Genomic DNA, 17,211 nt, shown 5'->3' with positions numbered 1-17,211 from the left:
ATCTGTTAGCCTTCTGTATACAAGCTGGGACATCTGTTTTGAGTGGTCCAGAGATCAGTTCATTGTTCACTAGTTCTTGGATGAACTCTTGATGTTTGAGTGTGTCACTGTATGTTGCGAAGCAGAATGAGAGGGTGAAAACCTAAAAAGCAGTAAATAATAATCATGTGACTTAAAAAGATAGTTCTATCCTGAAGGAATTTATTCTCTTGTTCAGATCGAAGCCACATTTGCCATCTTGAAAAGTCTTTCTGGATTTGGAGAATATGTGCTGAGTGAATAGAGTTGAGCTAGCAATAAAATTAAGTCAGTGGCCAGTCTTTGGTTTACAAAGGGGTTAGGTCTGGACCTCCCTAAATGAGTCTCATCACCCGAAATTACCGATCAATTAAGCATGTCTGGTTGACTCCATGGGAGAAAGAATGAGGAAATAGGTGGCTACAGGCTGACACACTCACCCTGTTTTCTCCATCCCCCTCACACTAATGTTTGTGCATCATGACCATTTCACACAAGTCTGTGAGAAGCTTTACATCAGTCAGGCTTCTGTAAGTTGGGAATGGTCTGTAAATGGGATCAGTGAACTGCAGATAAGTCTGGCGAGCAGAACTTCATTTAACGTCTCTATTTACATTTGTAAAAATGTTTTCCTGATAAAGATTAGAAAATGAAAAGCTGCTTGAGAGCAAAACCTGCCTACAGGATTCCTATGACAACTTACAAGAAGTGATGAAGTTTGAAATTGACCAACTTTCAAAAAGCCTCCAAAACTGCAAAAAAGAAAATGAAACTCTGAAATCTGATCTGAATGTAAGTTAAGAAAGGTACTGGTTATTGATGAATTTGTCCTGGATGTATGACTATTTGACCTATTCCTGACTTGTGTAATGGCCCACTGTGGCTACCACGTGGAAGGTATTCCGTGTGTTTGTTGACTACACGTTAAAATCTAATATAACATTGTCTTTTAGAATTTGATGGAGCTTTTTGAGGCAGAAAAAGAACGCAATAACAAATTATTATTACAATTTGAAGAAGATAAAGAAAACAGTTCTAAGTGAGTGCTATTTATCTTTCCCATGGTTGACTAGAATATCATTTACTACTACATTCTTTATCTTGTGGGGCCTTTTTTTTTTAATTGCTATAGCCTGTTAGGTTTTTGTTTTTTTTTTTAATTTCAAAATGAATACCAGATTCTTTTGTATAAACAGATATATAGAGAAACTTGATTTTTCAAAACATTTAATAACTGTCTACAGTATTTTTTAAATGAATAGTATTTTTTAAATGAATTGGTGGTGATTAGAATTCGGGACCTTCTGTAAATAAATCACGGTATTTATTATTGGAAGATGGGAACTGGTTTATTTCTACTATAAACCAGTGGAAATTATTTCTGTTCTTTTCTACTATTCTTTCTCTCTCTGTTCCTTTATTCTTCTGGTCCTTAACATGAATGCAGTTGTCTTTCTTCCCTCTCTCAGAGTCCTTCTCCTTGGTGATCTCTCTCAGTCTCTTCGTTTCAGCCAGCAGTAGGATAATGACTCTAGTAAGAAGAATTTGTGTTAGTTTATTCAGCAGATACTTGTAGAGTTCTTACTATGAGACAGATTCTTCTCTAGTTCCTGGTATACAGTAGTGACTCTTAATCTATTTGGGAAAGATAGTTAACATTTAGTCATTCATTCAGATGCTTAGTGATAGCCAGCAAGCCAGGCACTATTCTAGTAAATGCCAGGACATTTAGAGGTAAGACGATGAACAAAATATCCCCACCCTTAGGAGGTTTAAATGAGAGATAGGTGATAAGTAAATGCTTCATGTTATGTTAGGGAGTCCTAAGTACTCTGGAGAAAAATAAACTGTCCTGGCACGAAACTGGGTTCTCGTTAAAATAACTACTGAAGAAACTAGTTTAAATTTCTGATCCGAGTGAAATGCAATTCCTAACACTGTGTAGGAAGTTCAGTTGCATTGAATGTCTTTTTCATGAATGGACTCAGTTCCCGTTTCCATTGAATGAGTCATGACTAGAAGATAATTCTTCTTTTCCAGAGAAATCTTAGAAGTACTTGAAGCGGTACGTCAGGAGAAACAGAAAGAGATGGCCAAGTGTGAGCAGCAGGTAAATATCCTATACTCTTAACTATGAAATTTGAAGTTTGTAACTTTTATTCCTGGTATCTAAATAGTTTTGTTATAAAAATTGTTCCAGGTTTCAGATATTGAATATTGGTAATAAAAAGATGGAGTTGGTTATATTATTTTCAGCTCTTGTTTTTCTAACCCCCAGATGGCTGTAATATTAATTTGTTGGTGGCTTCCTGATGGAGACCACAAAATCATTGTCTTTTGGCTCGACTTTTTATTTTCAAATATTATACCTTAGTGTACACTGTTTAATACGAAAAGCAGATTTCAACTCTTTTTTTTTTTGGATATATATGCACGGTTAACTTTGTGATTTAATTCTCTTTCTAAAAATATTAATTTCCCCCCATAGATGGCAAAAGTACAGAAACTAGAGGAAAGTTTGTGTGCTAATGAAAAAGTAATCAGTTCTCTGGAGAAGTCTAGAGACGCTGACAAGGTAGGTTGAGGTTGAGGTTATAGCCCCCTGTGTATTCCTTATAAATGCTGCCTTCACATGCTGGTTTCCTGCTCCCAAGGTGATAGGTAGCCAGCATTTCTGTATGCATTTAGGCTGTGCTCATCTTCCAAAGTTCCTGGAGAATGAGGTCTTTTAAGTTAACTTTCCTCATAACTTGAAGTGCCAACTGTTATGTCACAACTGCAGTGTTTCTAAAACACATCCCTGCCCCCTTTAACTAAGATGCCGTTAATGCAACCTTTTCTCATTGATTGTCAGTCCCCTGATGTGAATAATTAGATATACATTCCTTTTATGTTCAGCTCTTATTCATTCATAAAACCAATGCAAATGATGAAAATATTAGAAAATCATTAAAATATAAATTGATAATATAATGTGATGATATTAATAATGTAATGTGACACATGATATTCTGCTAAAATAAAATTGACTTCTGTTGTCCTTTGGAAAGGTAAACTATTTACCATTAAAGAATGGTCTCTTTGCTGTCACTCGGTATGAAGATACCTTTCTGTCCTTGTCAGGAAGTTGTAACTGACCTCATGAGCCAGATCCAGGAGCTAAGAACCTCAGTCTCTGAGAAAACAGAAACAATAGACACCCTGAGGCAAGAACTGGAGGACATCAATGTAAGTTCTTTCGCCAAAAAGATATTAAAATTGAGCACAAGACACAAATGCTTCACACAAAAGCAAGGTTCTGTGTTCACCCAGGTTTGGAAATATGTATTGGTGAGAGCTCAGCATGCTTGGGTATCTGCAGAACCTGCAGAGCCTTTAGTATGCTGACATGCTGTGTGCTTCTCAGGAAGGCAAAGTCACTTTGTAGTGTTCTCAGACCTCACTGACCTGAGAGAGTGCCCTCTCTGCACAGTAGGACATTGCTGATCCAGCCCAGATCAGAAACAGATTGGCTGTTGTCTCTGATTCTTAAGGGTATGTGGTGTTCCTTAATTGCTTAAAAAAAAAAAGCATATTTTAGTGATGTTCAGAAATGTCAGTGATTTAAAAAATGAGTTTGTTTTTCTATTATTGGACTTTATCATTTCCTAAAGTAAAGACTTAATCTTTCTGCATATAAACGGTGATGCTTCCTCCGTGCCTTGGGTCAAGGTAAAGTTTTTTGTTAATGTCCCTCACTCCTCTGCTCCTGATGACAAAACCAGGTGTATTTTCACTGATACCTGCAGGATATCAGGTATCAGTGATACCTGATATCATTTCCTAAAGTAAAGACTTAATCTTTCTGCATATAAACGGTGATGCTTCCTCCGTGCCTTGGGTCAAGGTAAAGTTTTTTGTTAATGTCCCTCACTCCTCTGCTCCTGATGACAAAACCAGGTGTATTTTCACTGATACCTGCAGGATATCAGGTATCAGTGATACCTGATATCATTTCCTAAAGTAAAGACTTAATCTTTCTGCATATAAACGGTGATGCTTCCTCCGTGCCTTGGGTCAAGGTAAAGTTTTTTGTTAATGTCCCTCACTCCTCTACACCTGATGACAAAACCAGGTGTATTTTCACTGATACCTGCAGGACTTTTCCACTTCTCTTTTGGAATTTATACATTTACTGTTCCATTCCTTCATTCAACAAGTAGTTATTAAACTCATTTGTGTTAATCTGGTCAACATCTTAGAACTGAGACTCATTCTTCAGTTACCTAGAGTATTATTACTCTAAAAATAAACTGATAATAAGGCAGACAGATCTTGTATCATAATTTTCTTTTCTGTAGGGCAAATACAACTCTGCTTTGGCTGACAAAGAAGAGAGCAAAGCATTGATTAACAGACAGGAAGCGGACATTCTGGATCTCAAAGAAGCCCTGAGACTGAGAATACTCTCTGAGGACATAGAGGTAGATGTTAACACATCATGACTCTTTTTGCTTTTTTTAGTTGTCAGTATGTTTATGTGTATATTCATGAATAAATATAAGACTTTTTAAAAGGAGTAAGTCATAATTAGGACCATTTTCCCTAAGGTATTACATAATTGGTAGATAACACTGAGCTTGTTATATTTTGTTTAGTTGATTTATCTTCATTCATTTGTGCTAACACCATGCTAAGTTCTTGTAACTAACTCTGTTCTGAAAAGGAAGCAGAGTGGAAATTACACTTACTTGGATGTAGTGGCAACAACAGGGAGCAAAGAAAGGGCTGATTAACTTCAGAGTGGCTTCTTGTGTTTTAGCTGAAACAGATTTTGTTTTGTTGTTGATGTAAATGTATTTTTTAAAATTAAGCAGTACTGTCATGTGGTTCAAACTTAAAAATATATAAAGCAATATCCTTGTGTATCCTTCCAGAAATATTTTTGGCTAGTCCTGTATACCTTGATGAGAACTCACTATGTATACTGCTTTGCACTTGCTTTACAAATAGTTCTCTTGCTACCCATGAAACAAATTCAACGAGTATTTACTGAACCCTCCTGTCATACAACCTGTACTTGTTTTGCATTTGGGAATAGAAGAATGATTGAAACACAGTTATTTACCATGAAGCATGCAGTCTAACTTAAGAGGTAGATGTGTTACAAGGTAATAAAAGACTTGGGATCCCAGAAAAGGAAGCAGTTATGCCTGGAGAATTCCTAAGAGCTCCCAGAAGGAGATAGTATTTGTACAGGACTTTGCTAGGGAGGGAAGCATGGCAGTTGTGAATGTTTGTGGAGGATCCCCATCAAGGGGAATAGTTAGTTGTGAGTGGCTAGAGATGCAAGAGCTTAGGCGGAGTAGTTTCCCGAAGGAGAACTGTAGTGACCCAGGAACCGCTCTGAAGTCAGCAAAATGCAAATTGAAATAAGAATTATTTTTTGATGTTATAACTGGTGAATATTAAGACTTGAAGATATGCAGAGAAAGAGGATTACTTGAACTTTTGGTGAAGTTTAAGTTCAACCTTTCGGGAGGTGATCTGGTAATAACATGTAGCCTTAAATTTTTTGCATATGCTTCAAATTTGCACAGTTAGAAATTTAGCCTAAAAGTAATAATCTAGATCTGGAGGGGGGCATGGCACCCCACTCCGGTATTCTTGCCTGGAGAATCGCCATGGACAGAGGAGCCTGGCAGGCTACAGTCCATGGGGTCAAAAAGAGTTGGACATGACTGAGTGACTAAGCACATCACAAAATAATCTAGATATTAGAATAAGATGCATATAGTAGTGAGAAATTCAGGTCAATTAAAATATTTAGTGGAAGGTTAAATGGTACATCCATAAGATGAAATAGAGCCCACTCAATGAAAATTATATACAGTAAGTCACCTACATATGAACGAGTTCCGTTTCGAGAGTGCATTTTTAAGTCCAAAAAAGATTTTTTGGCCGTGCTGTGTCTTTATCGCTGCATGTGGCTTTCTGTAGTTGTGGCGAATGGTGGCTACTCTCTAGTTGAGATGCTTGGGCCTCTCATTGCAGTGGCTTCTCTTGTTGCAGAGCCCGAGCTCTAGGGTGTTTGGGCTTCAGTAATTGTTGCACATGAGCATCACTCCTGCTTTTACACTTGCTTCTGGACACCCTGGGCTTGAAATAAAGATACTGTACTGCTACTACTATATACAGTAGTATACAGTGAAGTGCACAAAAGCACAACCATTTGCAGAGGATGCACACCTGTGACAATGTGTGCCAGACACCTGAACTAACTTCCATGATTGGACATGCAAATATACATTTACACCTTTGAAAGGTCACAACTTGAAGGTTCATATGTAGGGAACTTATTGTCATAAAAATAAGTATATGGGGAGATCTTGTGATCTATCAAGTATATGTGTGCATACTATGATGTATATGTAATATTGTATGTTTAATGTATATGTAATATACACTATTATACACACACACACACGCACACATACATGCACAGGGCTTCCCTGGTGGCTCAGATGGTAAAGAATCCACCTGCAATGTGGGAGACCCAGGTTTGATCTCTGGGTTGGGAAGATCCACTGGAGAAGGGAATGGTTAACCACTCCAGTAGTCTTGCCTGGGAGAATCCCATGGACAGAGGAGTCTAGCAGACTACAGTCCATGGGGTCTCAAAGAGTTGGACACAACTGAGCAGGTACCACTTTCACTTTCATGCATGCATATTTGGAAAGTTAGGTGGAACAGATGCTGCTCTAATTTGGTAGAGATTACATACACTGTGGATGTAGGAATTGTGCATGCAACCTCTGGGACTTCTAATTCTCTCTGCCATTTTCTATCAAGCTGCTCCCCGGAAACTTTGATGGCCTGTGACACTCTAACACAATTAGCTGAGGAGTACTTGTCTTTATAACTGTTTACCTTCCCATGTATAGAATCTATTGGAGAGACAACAGGTAAACTAGAGACCAATGCCTGGAGTCCTCCCAAGGTGAGAGAGATCAGCTTTGATTCCATGGGGGTGAGGGGAGAGAGGAGCAGAGAGCAGTGAGACTTCAGTCTGGCTACTTAAATGAATTTACTGTAATATTTATCTCTAGATGTGATGACTTAAATATTAACTGCTTGGTTTATCTTAAAATGGATTAGCATACAAGCCAAAAAAAAGTTTTCACTTAAAACTTTCCTAGCACTTTAAAAATCCTGCATAGTAATGATTTGTAAATTGATATTGGAGTGGCACAATTAAGAGAGTCTTCTTCCGTGGGCCTTGTCCCCTAACAGAAGGACATGCTCTGTGAGGACCTGGCTCATGCCACTGAGCAGCTGAACATGCTCACCGAGGCCTCGAAAAAGCACTCAGGGCTTCTGCAGTCGGCCCAGGAGGAGCTGACCAAGAAGGATGCCCTCATCCAGGAACTTCAGCATGAGGTGAGATGCAGGGGGACCATTACTCAGGATGGGCATGGGGGTGGGGGAAGCAGGGCTGCATTGTGGTTGAGCTATGAGGTCCCCACCTTGGGTAATTCTCCTCATTCAGAAAAGCAGGCTAGCAGGGTGTGTAGCTGGGCTCTTAACAGGTTGCTTCTTTGTGTTCAGACTTGCATGGCTGTCCTTCTACCCACCTTCGACCCTTGACACATGCCAGCAAGTTCTGACTACTATGGCAAAAGGTTATGGCTGACTTCCATCCTCATTTTGGCTATTGTGGTTTTATATTTTGTAATTTTCCTCAGATGACCCTGTGATTACTTGTGAAGCTTAAAAAGAAAGTTTCTTTTAAAGTGGAAATAAATTTGTGAGAGAAATTTCAAATTATCAAACAGGTCATGAAAAAAATAACATAAGAAGTCCATTTCCACATGCCCAGGGAAGATTGTCTATTCTAATTGGATCATGTCCCCATGTTATTATCTAATCTGTAAACTCCTGTTCAATTTTCCCCAGCTAAATCAAAAGAAAGAGGAAGTAGAACAGAAAAAGAACGAATATAACTTCAAAATGAGGCAACTAGGACATGTGATGGATTCTGCTGTCAATTATCCCCAGGTACTTTTCGTAAACGAGTGCATTTCAGGAGGAATAAGCGATTTTGTGAACAACGAAAGCTGAAAATTGCTAAGACTAGCTTTGTCTTTACAGAAAAAGATTGTCACAAACACCTTCTCTGTTTTTTTGTTTTTGATGAAAAGGTACCAGTGTTTTATTTGTTTTACTTGGACAAGAATTAGGATAACAAACGATGTGTGGCCTGTGTATTTTCTTCATGTGTGACATATACATTTACCATGAAATCTTTGTAACTACTTCATCAGGTATTTGGATGAAATTTGATTTTATTTTAGAGCCCTAAAACACCACCACATTTTCAAACACATTTGGCAAAACTCCTGGAAACGCAAGAACAAGAGATAGAAGACTGGAAAGCCTCTAAGATTTCTTTGCAACACCTGATAACAAAACTCAATGAAGAGAGAGAAGTCAAAAATGCTGAGATTCTCAGGATAAAGGTAACTGGGTAATTTTTTTCAATGAATTTAATGTTGCAAAATAAGCAGTATCTTTCATGATGACTGAGGATCCACAATTCAAAAGGAACAAAACTGAAGTGTAAGATGCAGAAAAGTTTTCCTCTCAGCCCAACTCCAAGCTACCTGGTTTGCTGTCCCTGAAAGTTCTGGGTGGAGTCAGTTTCTGAGAGCTTTTCAATGCATGTATAGCCAGGTGTTAAAACAGTCTCCCTGTCCCTTTTTTTTTCCCTTGTGATGGTGTCATATCATACAGGCTGCACCAGCTACTCTCATGACAGTGCTGTGAGGCTTTTAGATCTTTGCTGGTTTAATAGCTGGAACACATTATCTCGTATTTTTTAATTTGTGCTTTTATTATTAAGAGTCAGATTGAGCATCTTTTAGTTTTTTGCTTCTATGAGCTATATATACTTCATCCATTTTTCTGTTGTTGAACTTTTTCTTAATGAGCTACAGGTGTTCTTCGTATATTAGAGAGATTTGCTTTTGTCTGTGATAGTGAAAAAGTGCTTTTCTCTTGTTTGCCATTTCTTTAAAGTTCCTTCTAAGGTTTTTCACCTCACTCGTGGAGGGTATGGTTTTTGTGTGTGGGAGAGTGTGTTTAGGGCGAGGTTATGGCTAGAAGGTGTGTGAAGGAGTGCCTGGGTAAGTGTAGTGTGGGTGGGGGGGGCGGCGGGTAGGGAGGGTGTGATGCTCCATAGAAGATCGTCTGTGAGCTCATCGCTCTGCAGTGAGTATTTGTTTTAGAACAAAATTACCTTACTATGCTAATAGGATAGAGGGGATCATTTTTATTACCCAGATCAATACAATCTTGGTACTTAGAAGAAATTGGGTCAGGTTAAAAGAAATAAAAGAATAGATAAGCAGAAGTAAATCAATATGGTTGCTCCAGGATTTAACCTGGTAGGTAGTCCAGGGGTTAAGAATCCCCCTGCTAATGCAGGGGACACAAGTTGGATCCCTGGTCTGGGAAGATCCCACATGCTGCGGAGCAGCTAAGCCCATGCACCACAACTGCTGAGTCCATGCGACCTTGAGCCCATGCTCTGCAACAAGAGAAACTTCCACCATGAAAAGCCCAGGCACTGCAACTAGAGAAACCCCTTGCTTAGCAATGAAGACCCAGCACAGCCAAAAATAGATAAATAAAATAAAAAAGAACACTCCTTATAGACAAGTATTTATTTCTTCTGGATGGTTGTGCTCATGATTTTCAAGTTAGAATACAGTTAAGTATTTTGAGGCTGTGGCACATCAGTTTTTTTAAAAAATTAGAATCTATGAAATAGAATCAAGTAGAATATTTACCAAAGTAGATAACTTTTGTTCATCTTTTCTCATAAAGGAATTTTAATGATTTAATTAAATCATTAAAATCCAGTTTAATTTTGATGTGATTTTTTGTTTTGGTGCCACAACAAGGTCTTCCTTGCAGCACACGCGATCTCTTGTTGTGTCACGCAGGCTCCAGAGCCCTTATGTTTAGTTGTGGTGGCTCACAGGCTTAGTTGCCCCATGGCATGTGGGATCTTTGTTCTTCGATCAGGGATCAAACCCATGCCCCCTGCAACGGAAGTCTTAACCACTGGACCACTAGGGAAGTCTGATTTGTGTGATATTGATAAAGGACTATGTTTAAGACAGTAGGGATATGAAAATCAATCACATTCCCAGCCCCCAAGAGCTTCTCATCATCTCCTTTTTAATCCAGTGATATACAGAACAGTGTTCAGTGCGTGGAGGGAACTTAAAACACAATACCTGTCTTAATATGGCCTGGGGAGCAGAATAATGTCTACTATCATATGTTTTCTGAAAAGACCTGATTTGATGTTTTTAGGAGCAGTTGTGTGAAATGGAAAACCTACGCCTGGAGGCTGAGCAGTTAAGAGAGAAAAACTGGCTCCTGCAAGGTCAACTGGACGATATCAAAAGACAGAAGGACAGCAGGTAAGAAAGAGCCTCAAGAGCTCTGTGGGCTGAATCTTGGCCTGCCTGGGTACCACTGAGTGAATGAGGTCGGAATAGGTTTCACAGCGTGTGCGACGTTTCTCGATGATCCAGGAGCTGCTTCATCAGTTGCTTCTCCATCAGGTCTAATGAGGGGGTTTTTCAGAGATGGAGAAGGTCATCATGATCTTGCCCACCCTGATGACCTTTTTATTGCTGTAGAGCTGTTGAAATTAATTTCAAATATGTGAAATAAATACTTGAACTAAACTGTCTACTTGTATCTGAAAGAGGGGTTGGAGCTTGGGGAGCAGATATGTCAACAAGATAAGGCTTAAGGTTCTGCCTGCAGAAAAAGAATTTCCTTGGTTTTGCTTCATGGCTTCCAGTGGAGAGAAAGCTTCTGGGAAGAACTTTATAGAGGGGTGTTCTCTTAGGTCTGGGTAGGTGAGTGTGTGTGTGTGTGTTGGTTTTGACTCAGGCAGCTTTCTAGTTGTATCTGCTAATGGCCCAGCATCTTGTCAGGGGCAGCCACACCCGGGCTATGTCCTCTCTGTTGCTTGAAAGCCGTGTGATATTGGACTAAACCTGAGTCTTTAGCACTGAAAGCACAGAGTCCTAACTACTGGACCACCAGGAAGTTCCTCCTAGATGGTTCTTTCAAGTTTTAATGAGCAAAGGAGATGGTCATTTTATTAAGCGTCCTCTTCTAGGGATTTACCTTCCCCTTCTGAGTGATTCTGATGTAGGTAGCTCCTAGTCTGCTCACCTAGTTTCCATATGCTCCACCCCCATGTCCAGGCACATTAAAGAAAAGCATTGTACATCGTATACTGTTTTTTATCAAGAGTTAGTTTAAGCATGGAACACAGAACATTTTCAGGTCATTTATAAAACCACAATTTAAAATACTTCATAGCCTTGTGTTCCTTATATGAGGAGCCATACAGAACCTTCTTCATGAAAGATTAGAAGAAAGTTACAGCCCAGGGGTCAGCCTGTTTGATAACTTATGTTTCATTGGAGCAGTCAGATTCCTTCATTCAAATACCACACACCTTGGCATTGTTGTATGTGTAGTAGATGTGAAATTGACTCTTGAATAAATTTGACAGTGTTTTCTCATCCTCCCTTCCTAATCTATGTAGCAAACAGAATCATTCAGACAGTCAACAGCTGAAGAATGAACAAGAAGAAGTGATCAAAGAAAGACTTGCTAAAGTATGATTTTTTTTTTTAATATAATAGTTGTTTTCCTTGTCTGAGACATGCTTTTATAATTAGCATTCATGGTTATATATTTTAGAAATCATTTTATTATTGAAATTTTGTCTTTTTTGTATTCCCACTGTTAAGTTTGATATTTACCATCATTATTTGGCTATAGTTGAAAATTGAGAGTGAAGTAGTCTTCATGCCTAAATAGTAAGCCCATTGTTCACATAGAGTTCTCCATTTAGAAGCAAGTATCCTATTTGAAGCATTAAAGGGCACAGTATGTGTGTGTATTTGGGATTATGGAAAGGGATATCCCCCCCATTTTTTTTTTTTTATTTGAAGTATAGTTGATTTACAGTATTGTGTTAGTTTCTGGTATACAGCAAAGTGATTGTTATATCTATATGTGTATTCTTTTTCATATTCTTTTCCATTGTGTTTTATTATAAGATATTGAATATAGTTCCTATACTATACAGTAGGACTTTGTTGTTTATCTGCTTTACACACAGTAGTCTATATCTGCTAATCCCAAATTCCTAATTTATCCCTCCCCTCCTTTCCTTTTTGGTAACCAGAAATTTGTTTTCTATGTCTGTAAGTCTGTTTCTGTTTCATAAATAAGCTCATTTGTATCATTTTTTTAGATTCTATCTATAAGTGATACCATAAGATGCTTGTCTTTGTTTGACTTACTTCACTTAATATGATAATCTCTAGTGGAGAAGGCGATGGCACCCCACTCCAGTACTCTTGCCTGGAAAATCCCATGGACTGAGGAGCCTGGTGGGCTGCAGTCCATGGGGTCACTAAGAGTTGGACATGACTGAGTGACTTCACTTTCACGCATTGGAGAAGGAAATGGCAACCCGCTCCAGTGTTCTTGCCTGGAGAATCCCAGGGACGGGGGAGCCTGGTGGGCTGCTGCCTGTGGAGTCGCACAGAGTCAGACACGACTGAAGCGACTTAGCAGCAGCAGCAGCAGGTCCATCCATGTTGCTGCAAATGGCAATATTTCATTCTTTTTTTATGACTGAGTAATAGTCCATTGTCTATATGTACCATATCTTCTTTATCCATTCCTCTATTGATGGACATTTGGTTGTTTCCATATATTGGCTGTTGTAAATAGTGCTTCTATGAATACTGAGGTATGATTGTATATTAAAAAGGATGTTGCTTTTTTTATTATTTATCAGTATTTTATATTATTATAAAATAATATTTTATTATCATGGTTTTATTACCATGAGTGGACTAGTTACTTTCAGTGTTTTGTTTAGCAATGTTAATAACTTAAGCCATTTTTTCTTTTTCTTTCTTTAATCCTCTTATAGAATAAATTGGTGGAAGAAATGCTGAAAATGAAAGGAGAGTAAGTACACTCTTGTAATTCAAGTTGTTGTTGACCTTTTCTTTATTAATACCAAGCAGTATTCCTCTAAAGGAAGAAATAATTATTATAACCACAAGGTAAGAAAATTCTTTGCTTTCTGTAATAGTGAACACAGTATGTGAACACAGTAGGTGGTTACAAAATTCTTGCCTTAAATGCCTCTTGCCAAAGGGGTTCCTCGTGTGAAGCCATTAAAAAAATATATATATCTTAAAGAAGTAAGTGCCAGGAAAACTTTAGTTTCCCTGGGGCAATTGATGGGTTTTCGCTTCTTGGACAGTGTGACCAATGAGAACCAACCAGATTTCCTTCTCAACTTCATTTAAAACCTTGAGGCCCTCTCAGACCCATAGATGAATACTCTGAATTCTTCTGGTCTTGACTTTAGGTTTCTTTATATGTTCTCTATGGACATAATTTTATTTTATTCATTTAGTTTCATGTTTTAACTTATGTAATCTTATAAACTGCCTCAGTTCAGTTCAGTTCAGTTCAGTAGCTCAGTCGTGTCCGACTCCTTGCGACCCCATGAATCACAGCACACCAGGCCTCCCTGTCCATCACCAACTCCCGGAGTTCACTCAAACTCATGTCCATCGAGTTGGTGATGCCATCCAGCCATCTCATCCTCTGTCATCCCCTTCTCCTGCCCCCAATCCCTCCCAGCATCAGAGTCTTTTCCAATGAGTCAACTCTCTGCAATGTGGTGGGTTCAAAAGGACTTTATCAGGGGAAAAATACTCAGAGGAGTGCTCAAGATTGTGCCTTAGCCAAAATTAGCATGCCTGCAGGACAAGTTGAGAAAAACCAGTATCTGGCAGTGGCATAGAGATAACCATGCTCAGCTCAGACCGGTTATTATTTACTAATTTTGGGGAACTGGGTGTGCTTCTCCTCTGCCTTTGTTCTCCCAAACTGAGTTTTTATAAAAATTAAATGGGTAGGAAACTGTAGTGTCTGCCATGCCACAAAGCCTTTTTTTTCATCAAACAAAAGCAAAGTACTTAAGACAAATGCAGAACAGCTCCAGGTCAATTAGGAAAACATCAGTGCCACCCACACTGTCCTGAGGTTCCACGGAATGTAGTCTGAAAACACTGCCCCAGGAATTGTTGGCTCTAAATGATATATTCTGTGTATTACATCATTTAAATTATCAGTGTTGTATTCCATATGCATTGTAAAATAAATTAAAAGTATTTCTTTGGGAAGGTTATAGGATTAAGTTAGTTTTGTGAAATTCTGTATAATTTTTTGGTAATCCTTTTTCCTTTCCCTTTTGAACACTTAGTTGTTTTTGAACACTTTTTCTTCAACTTTTTTTTATATTGGAGTATAGTTGATTAACAATGTTATGTTAGTTTCAAGTGTACAGTAAAGTGATTCAGTTATATGTTTCTGTTCTTTTTCAAATTCTTTTCCCATTTAGATTATTACACAATATTGAGCAGAGTTCTTGTGCTATACAGTAGGCCCTTCTTGGTTATCTGTTTTAAATACAGTGGTGTATACAAGCCCGTCCCACACTCCCCGTCTACTTCTCTCTGCCACCCTTTCCCCTGGTAACTGTAAGTTCATTCTTCAAGTCTGTCAGTCTGTTTCTGTTTTATAAGTAAGTTCATTTGTATAATTTTTTTAGATTCCACATATAAGCAATATCATAGGTTATTGGTCTTTCTCTGTCTGGCTTATTTCAATCAGTATGACAATCTCTGGGGTAACCCTTCTTTTTAATGTTTATTTTCAAGTGATAGTTGCATAAAGTGCACATCCTTGAAGAAATGACTACTCTCCCATCGTCTGAGAACCAGTTTTTGAAATCAGAAATGATTACTCTAAGGGGCACTGAATAAATCTTGCAGACTCTAATAATACTTAAGTAACAGTTTCCTCCAAGGGCTACATCTAAAAATCTGCATTCTAACTTTTTGTTGTCTAAAAAAATGGATTATGGAACTTTGAAAAATTTAAGTTTGGGGTAAGCAAGCATTAAAAAAAAAAAGCTTATATTGCAACTCTTGCTGTCTTCCTGTTCTGTCAGAAGGGGAGGACTGAATATTAGTGATACTTTCAAATCAAAATCCTGGGCTTGGGTGACAAATGTCTGATTTGAGTACTGTCTTATACTTGTGTCCCTTTGGAATATTATAACTCAATAGTTACCATTACAGCCTGGAGCAGCTCCAGAGCACCCTTCAGAACAAAGAGACCGACTACCTGACGATGACTGAGGAAGTCAAACGAGTCAGAATGTTGGAGTTTAAAGCATTCCAAGAAAAGGAACAACTGAGATCAAAGTTCGAAGAGCTGAAAGAAGAAAAAGAGAGAACATGCCAGGTGCATTTGTGTGTTGGTTTTATGAACAGAGCCGATCAGCATAAGGGTGCTGGCTGCGATTGGGCACCCTGTAGTTGAGAGTTGCTCAGAGCACGTAGAGATGTGTGGTCACGAAAGCTGGGAGCCTGGGCTCTGTCTCTCCCTCCCTCTCCTCCTGGAAGGCATGCAATAATGTTATTTTAAATGAAAAATTCAAAGCAGCTCATTTTTACCTTCCCTGTATTGATTTCCCTACAGGAGATGGAAATGTTAAGGAAACAGGTGGAGTGTCTGGCCGAGGAGAACGGAAAGTTGGTGGGTCACCAAAACCTCCATCAGAAGATCCAATACGTAGTGCGGTTGAAGAAGGAAAATGTCAGGCTTACTGAGGTAAACTCCTGATTGTTCTAAATAGGCTCATTCTAATTTTTAAATGATTATTTAATTAAAATTTAATTATTGAATCATTCAACTACTTGGAAAAAAAGTTGGCCACTGCTAGTCCAAGCGTAATTCGGTTATCGTACCCATGAGATTCTTGTTTACCGTTAAGAGTTTATCAGTGGAAATTTAAACTTAATGCATTCTGAGAATACTTCTTCCTATAAGAATTAGAGCCTAAATTTTTTTTTCTTTTCTTTTTCTAACCAGGAGTCAGAAAAGTTGCGTGCTGAAAATTTATTTTTAAAAGAAAGGAAAAAGAATGAGCCATAAAGATCCTGATCAACTGCCTACCTTGTTGGGAGAATTTTTTTCCCCTTTTATAAAAGTAAGAGCTACCCATGCCTACTTAGTAGAGCTGAATTAAGAGCCATGACTATTAATGGTGTACCTGGGGGCAGGGGGTGGGGGTGGTGGCTGACCCTCAAGTTTCTGAACACCGCATCTGTACATACCTGTGGCAACTGGCAGTCTGCAGTTAGAAGCTGCCATTTCAAAGCTTTTAAAGTCACCTGTAAATATTGGAAAACCTTTTCCTTTTTAAAATAAAAGCCTGTAACTGAGGCTTTACAGGGAAACAGGGATGTTGGCCAGATTAATTTTTTCCTTTTATACTGCCATAATCTCCTTTGAGTCTTGCATCAGAAACTCCAACAATATTACAGGGGTTTCAAAACTTCCAGTGAAGTTAGTGACTCCGCAGTGTGTATGGATAGCAGACTTGTTAATATAGATTATTTTTATATTCCTTGAAGTGTTCTCAGGAGCCTTTTTTGTGACTGTAAATATGGCCTTTTTTAAAATATAATAAAATACTTTAAAAATATACATTTTAATAATGTAATTTATAGTGTTCATTCATCATATACTTATTGAGTATATATACTTACTGAGCAGCTGCTATATGCCAGGCACTGGTCATCAGTGATCAAAGCCAACAGAAACCCTGCCCTTGTTACAGGGAAGAATTGAGTCCATGTTGGATCTGTTTCTTTCACTTTAACCTTTGCTTCCCATTAGTTTTGTTCACTGAAAGATATTGTCCGTACATAATAGCCTGCCTCAGAGAACCCTGTCCCTCTGGCCTGAATGTTAAACCAAAATGCCTTTGTTCAGGATCCTGTCTACCTGTGGATGACTACAGAAAGGAAGGAATTAACACATCCCCTCCCGGGGCTGGCCATTCCAGGAGATATTTGCCAGAATAATGGTCTTTACTTCTTCACCTCTCCCACTCTGTTCTATAAAGGAAACTGGCATCCAGACCCCAATAAGATGGTAGCTTTGAGACTTTAGTCTACCATCATCTCAGTCTGCTGGCTTTCCAAATAAAGTCATATTCCTTGCCTC

At 38.5% G+C, this 17,211-nt stretch overlaps 1 protein-coding gene across 2 annotated transcripts in view; it reads left to right on the top strand.

Annotated features, from left to right (window-relative positions):
- KIF15 (kinesin family member 15) overlaps positions 1 to 16,691 on the top strand; it is a 56,946-nt gene extending 40,255 nt beyond the window's left edge. For both annotated transcript variants that reach the window (XM_027522625.1, XM_027522624.1), the window contains exons 21-35: positions 660 to 810; positions 972 to 1,057; positions 2,059 to 2,128; positions 2,507 to 2,593; positions 3,142 to 3,246; positions 4,359 to 4,481; positions 7,291 to 7,437; positions 7,954 to 8,055; positions 8,352 to 8,516; positions 10,381 to 10,490; positions 11,639 to 11,711; positions 13,046 to 13,083; positions 15,276 to 15,441; positions 15,679 to 15,810; positions 16,072 to 16,691. In XM_027522625.1, coding sequence (XP_027378426.1) covers positions 660 to 810; positions 972 to 1,057; positions 2,059 to 2,128; positions 2,507 to 2,593; positions 3,142 to 3,246; positions 4,359 to 4,481; positions 7,291 to 7,437; positions 7,954 to 8,055; positions 8,352 to 8,516; positions 10,381 to 10,490; positions 11,639 to 11,711; positions 13,046 to 13,083; positions 15,276 to 15,441; positions 15,679 to 15,810; positions 16,072 to 16,134 — 1,618 coding nt within the window. In that variant the 3' untranslated portion in view covers positions 16,135 to 16,691. The remainder of the gene's footprint in view (positions 1 to 659; positions 811 to 971; positions 1,058 to 2,058; positions 2,129 to 2,506; positions 2,594 to 3,141; positions 3,247 to 4,358; positions 4,482 to 7,290; positions 7,438 to 7,953; positions 8,056 to 8,351; positions 8,517 to 10,380; positions 10,491 to 11,638; positions 11,712 to 13,045; positions 13,084 to 15,275; positions 15,442 to 15,678; positions 15,811 to 16,071) is intronic.
- The last annotated feature ends 520 nt before the right edge of the window (positions 16,692 to 17,211 follow it).

This window comes from Bos indicus x Bos taurus, chromosome 22, assembly GCF_003369695.1.
Source record: "Bos indicus x Bos taurus breed Angus x Brahman F1 hybrid chromosome 22, Bos_hybrid_MaternalHap_v2.0, whole genome shotgun sequence".
Classification (NCBI taxonomy): Eukaryota; Metazoa; Chordata; class Mammalia; order Artiodactyla; family Bovidae; genus Bos; species Bos indicus x Bos taurus.
The sequence above is the reverse complement of the archived record's forward strand: the minus strand, read 5'-3'. Positions and strand labels throughout refer to the sequence as shown.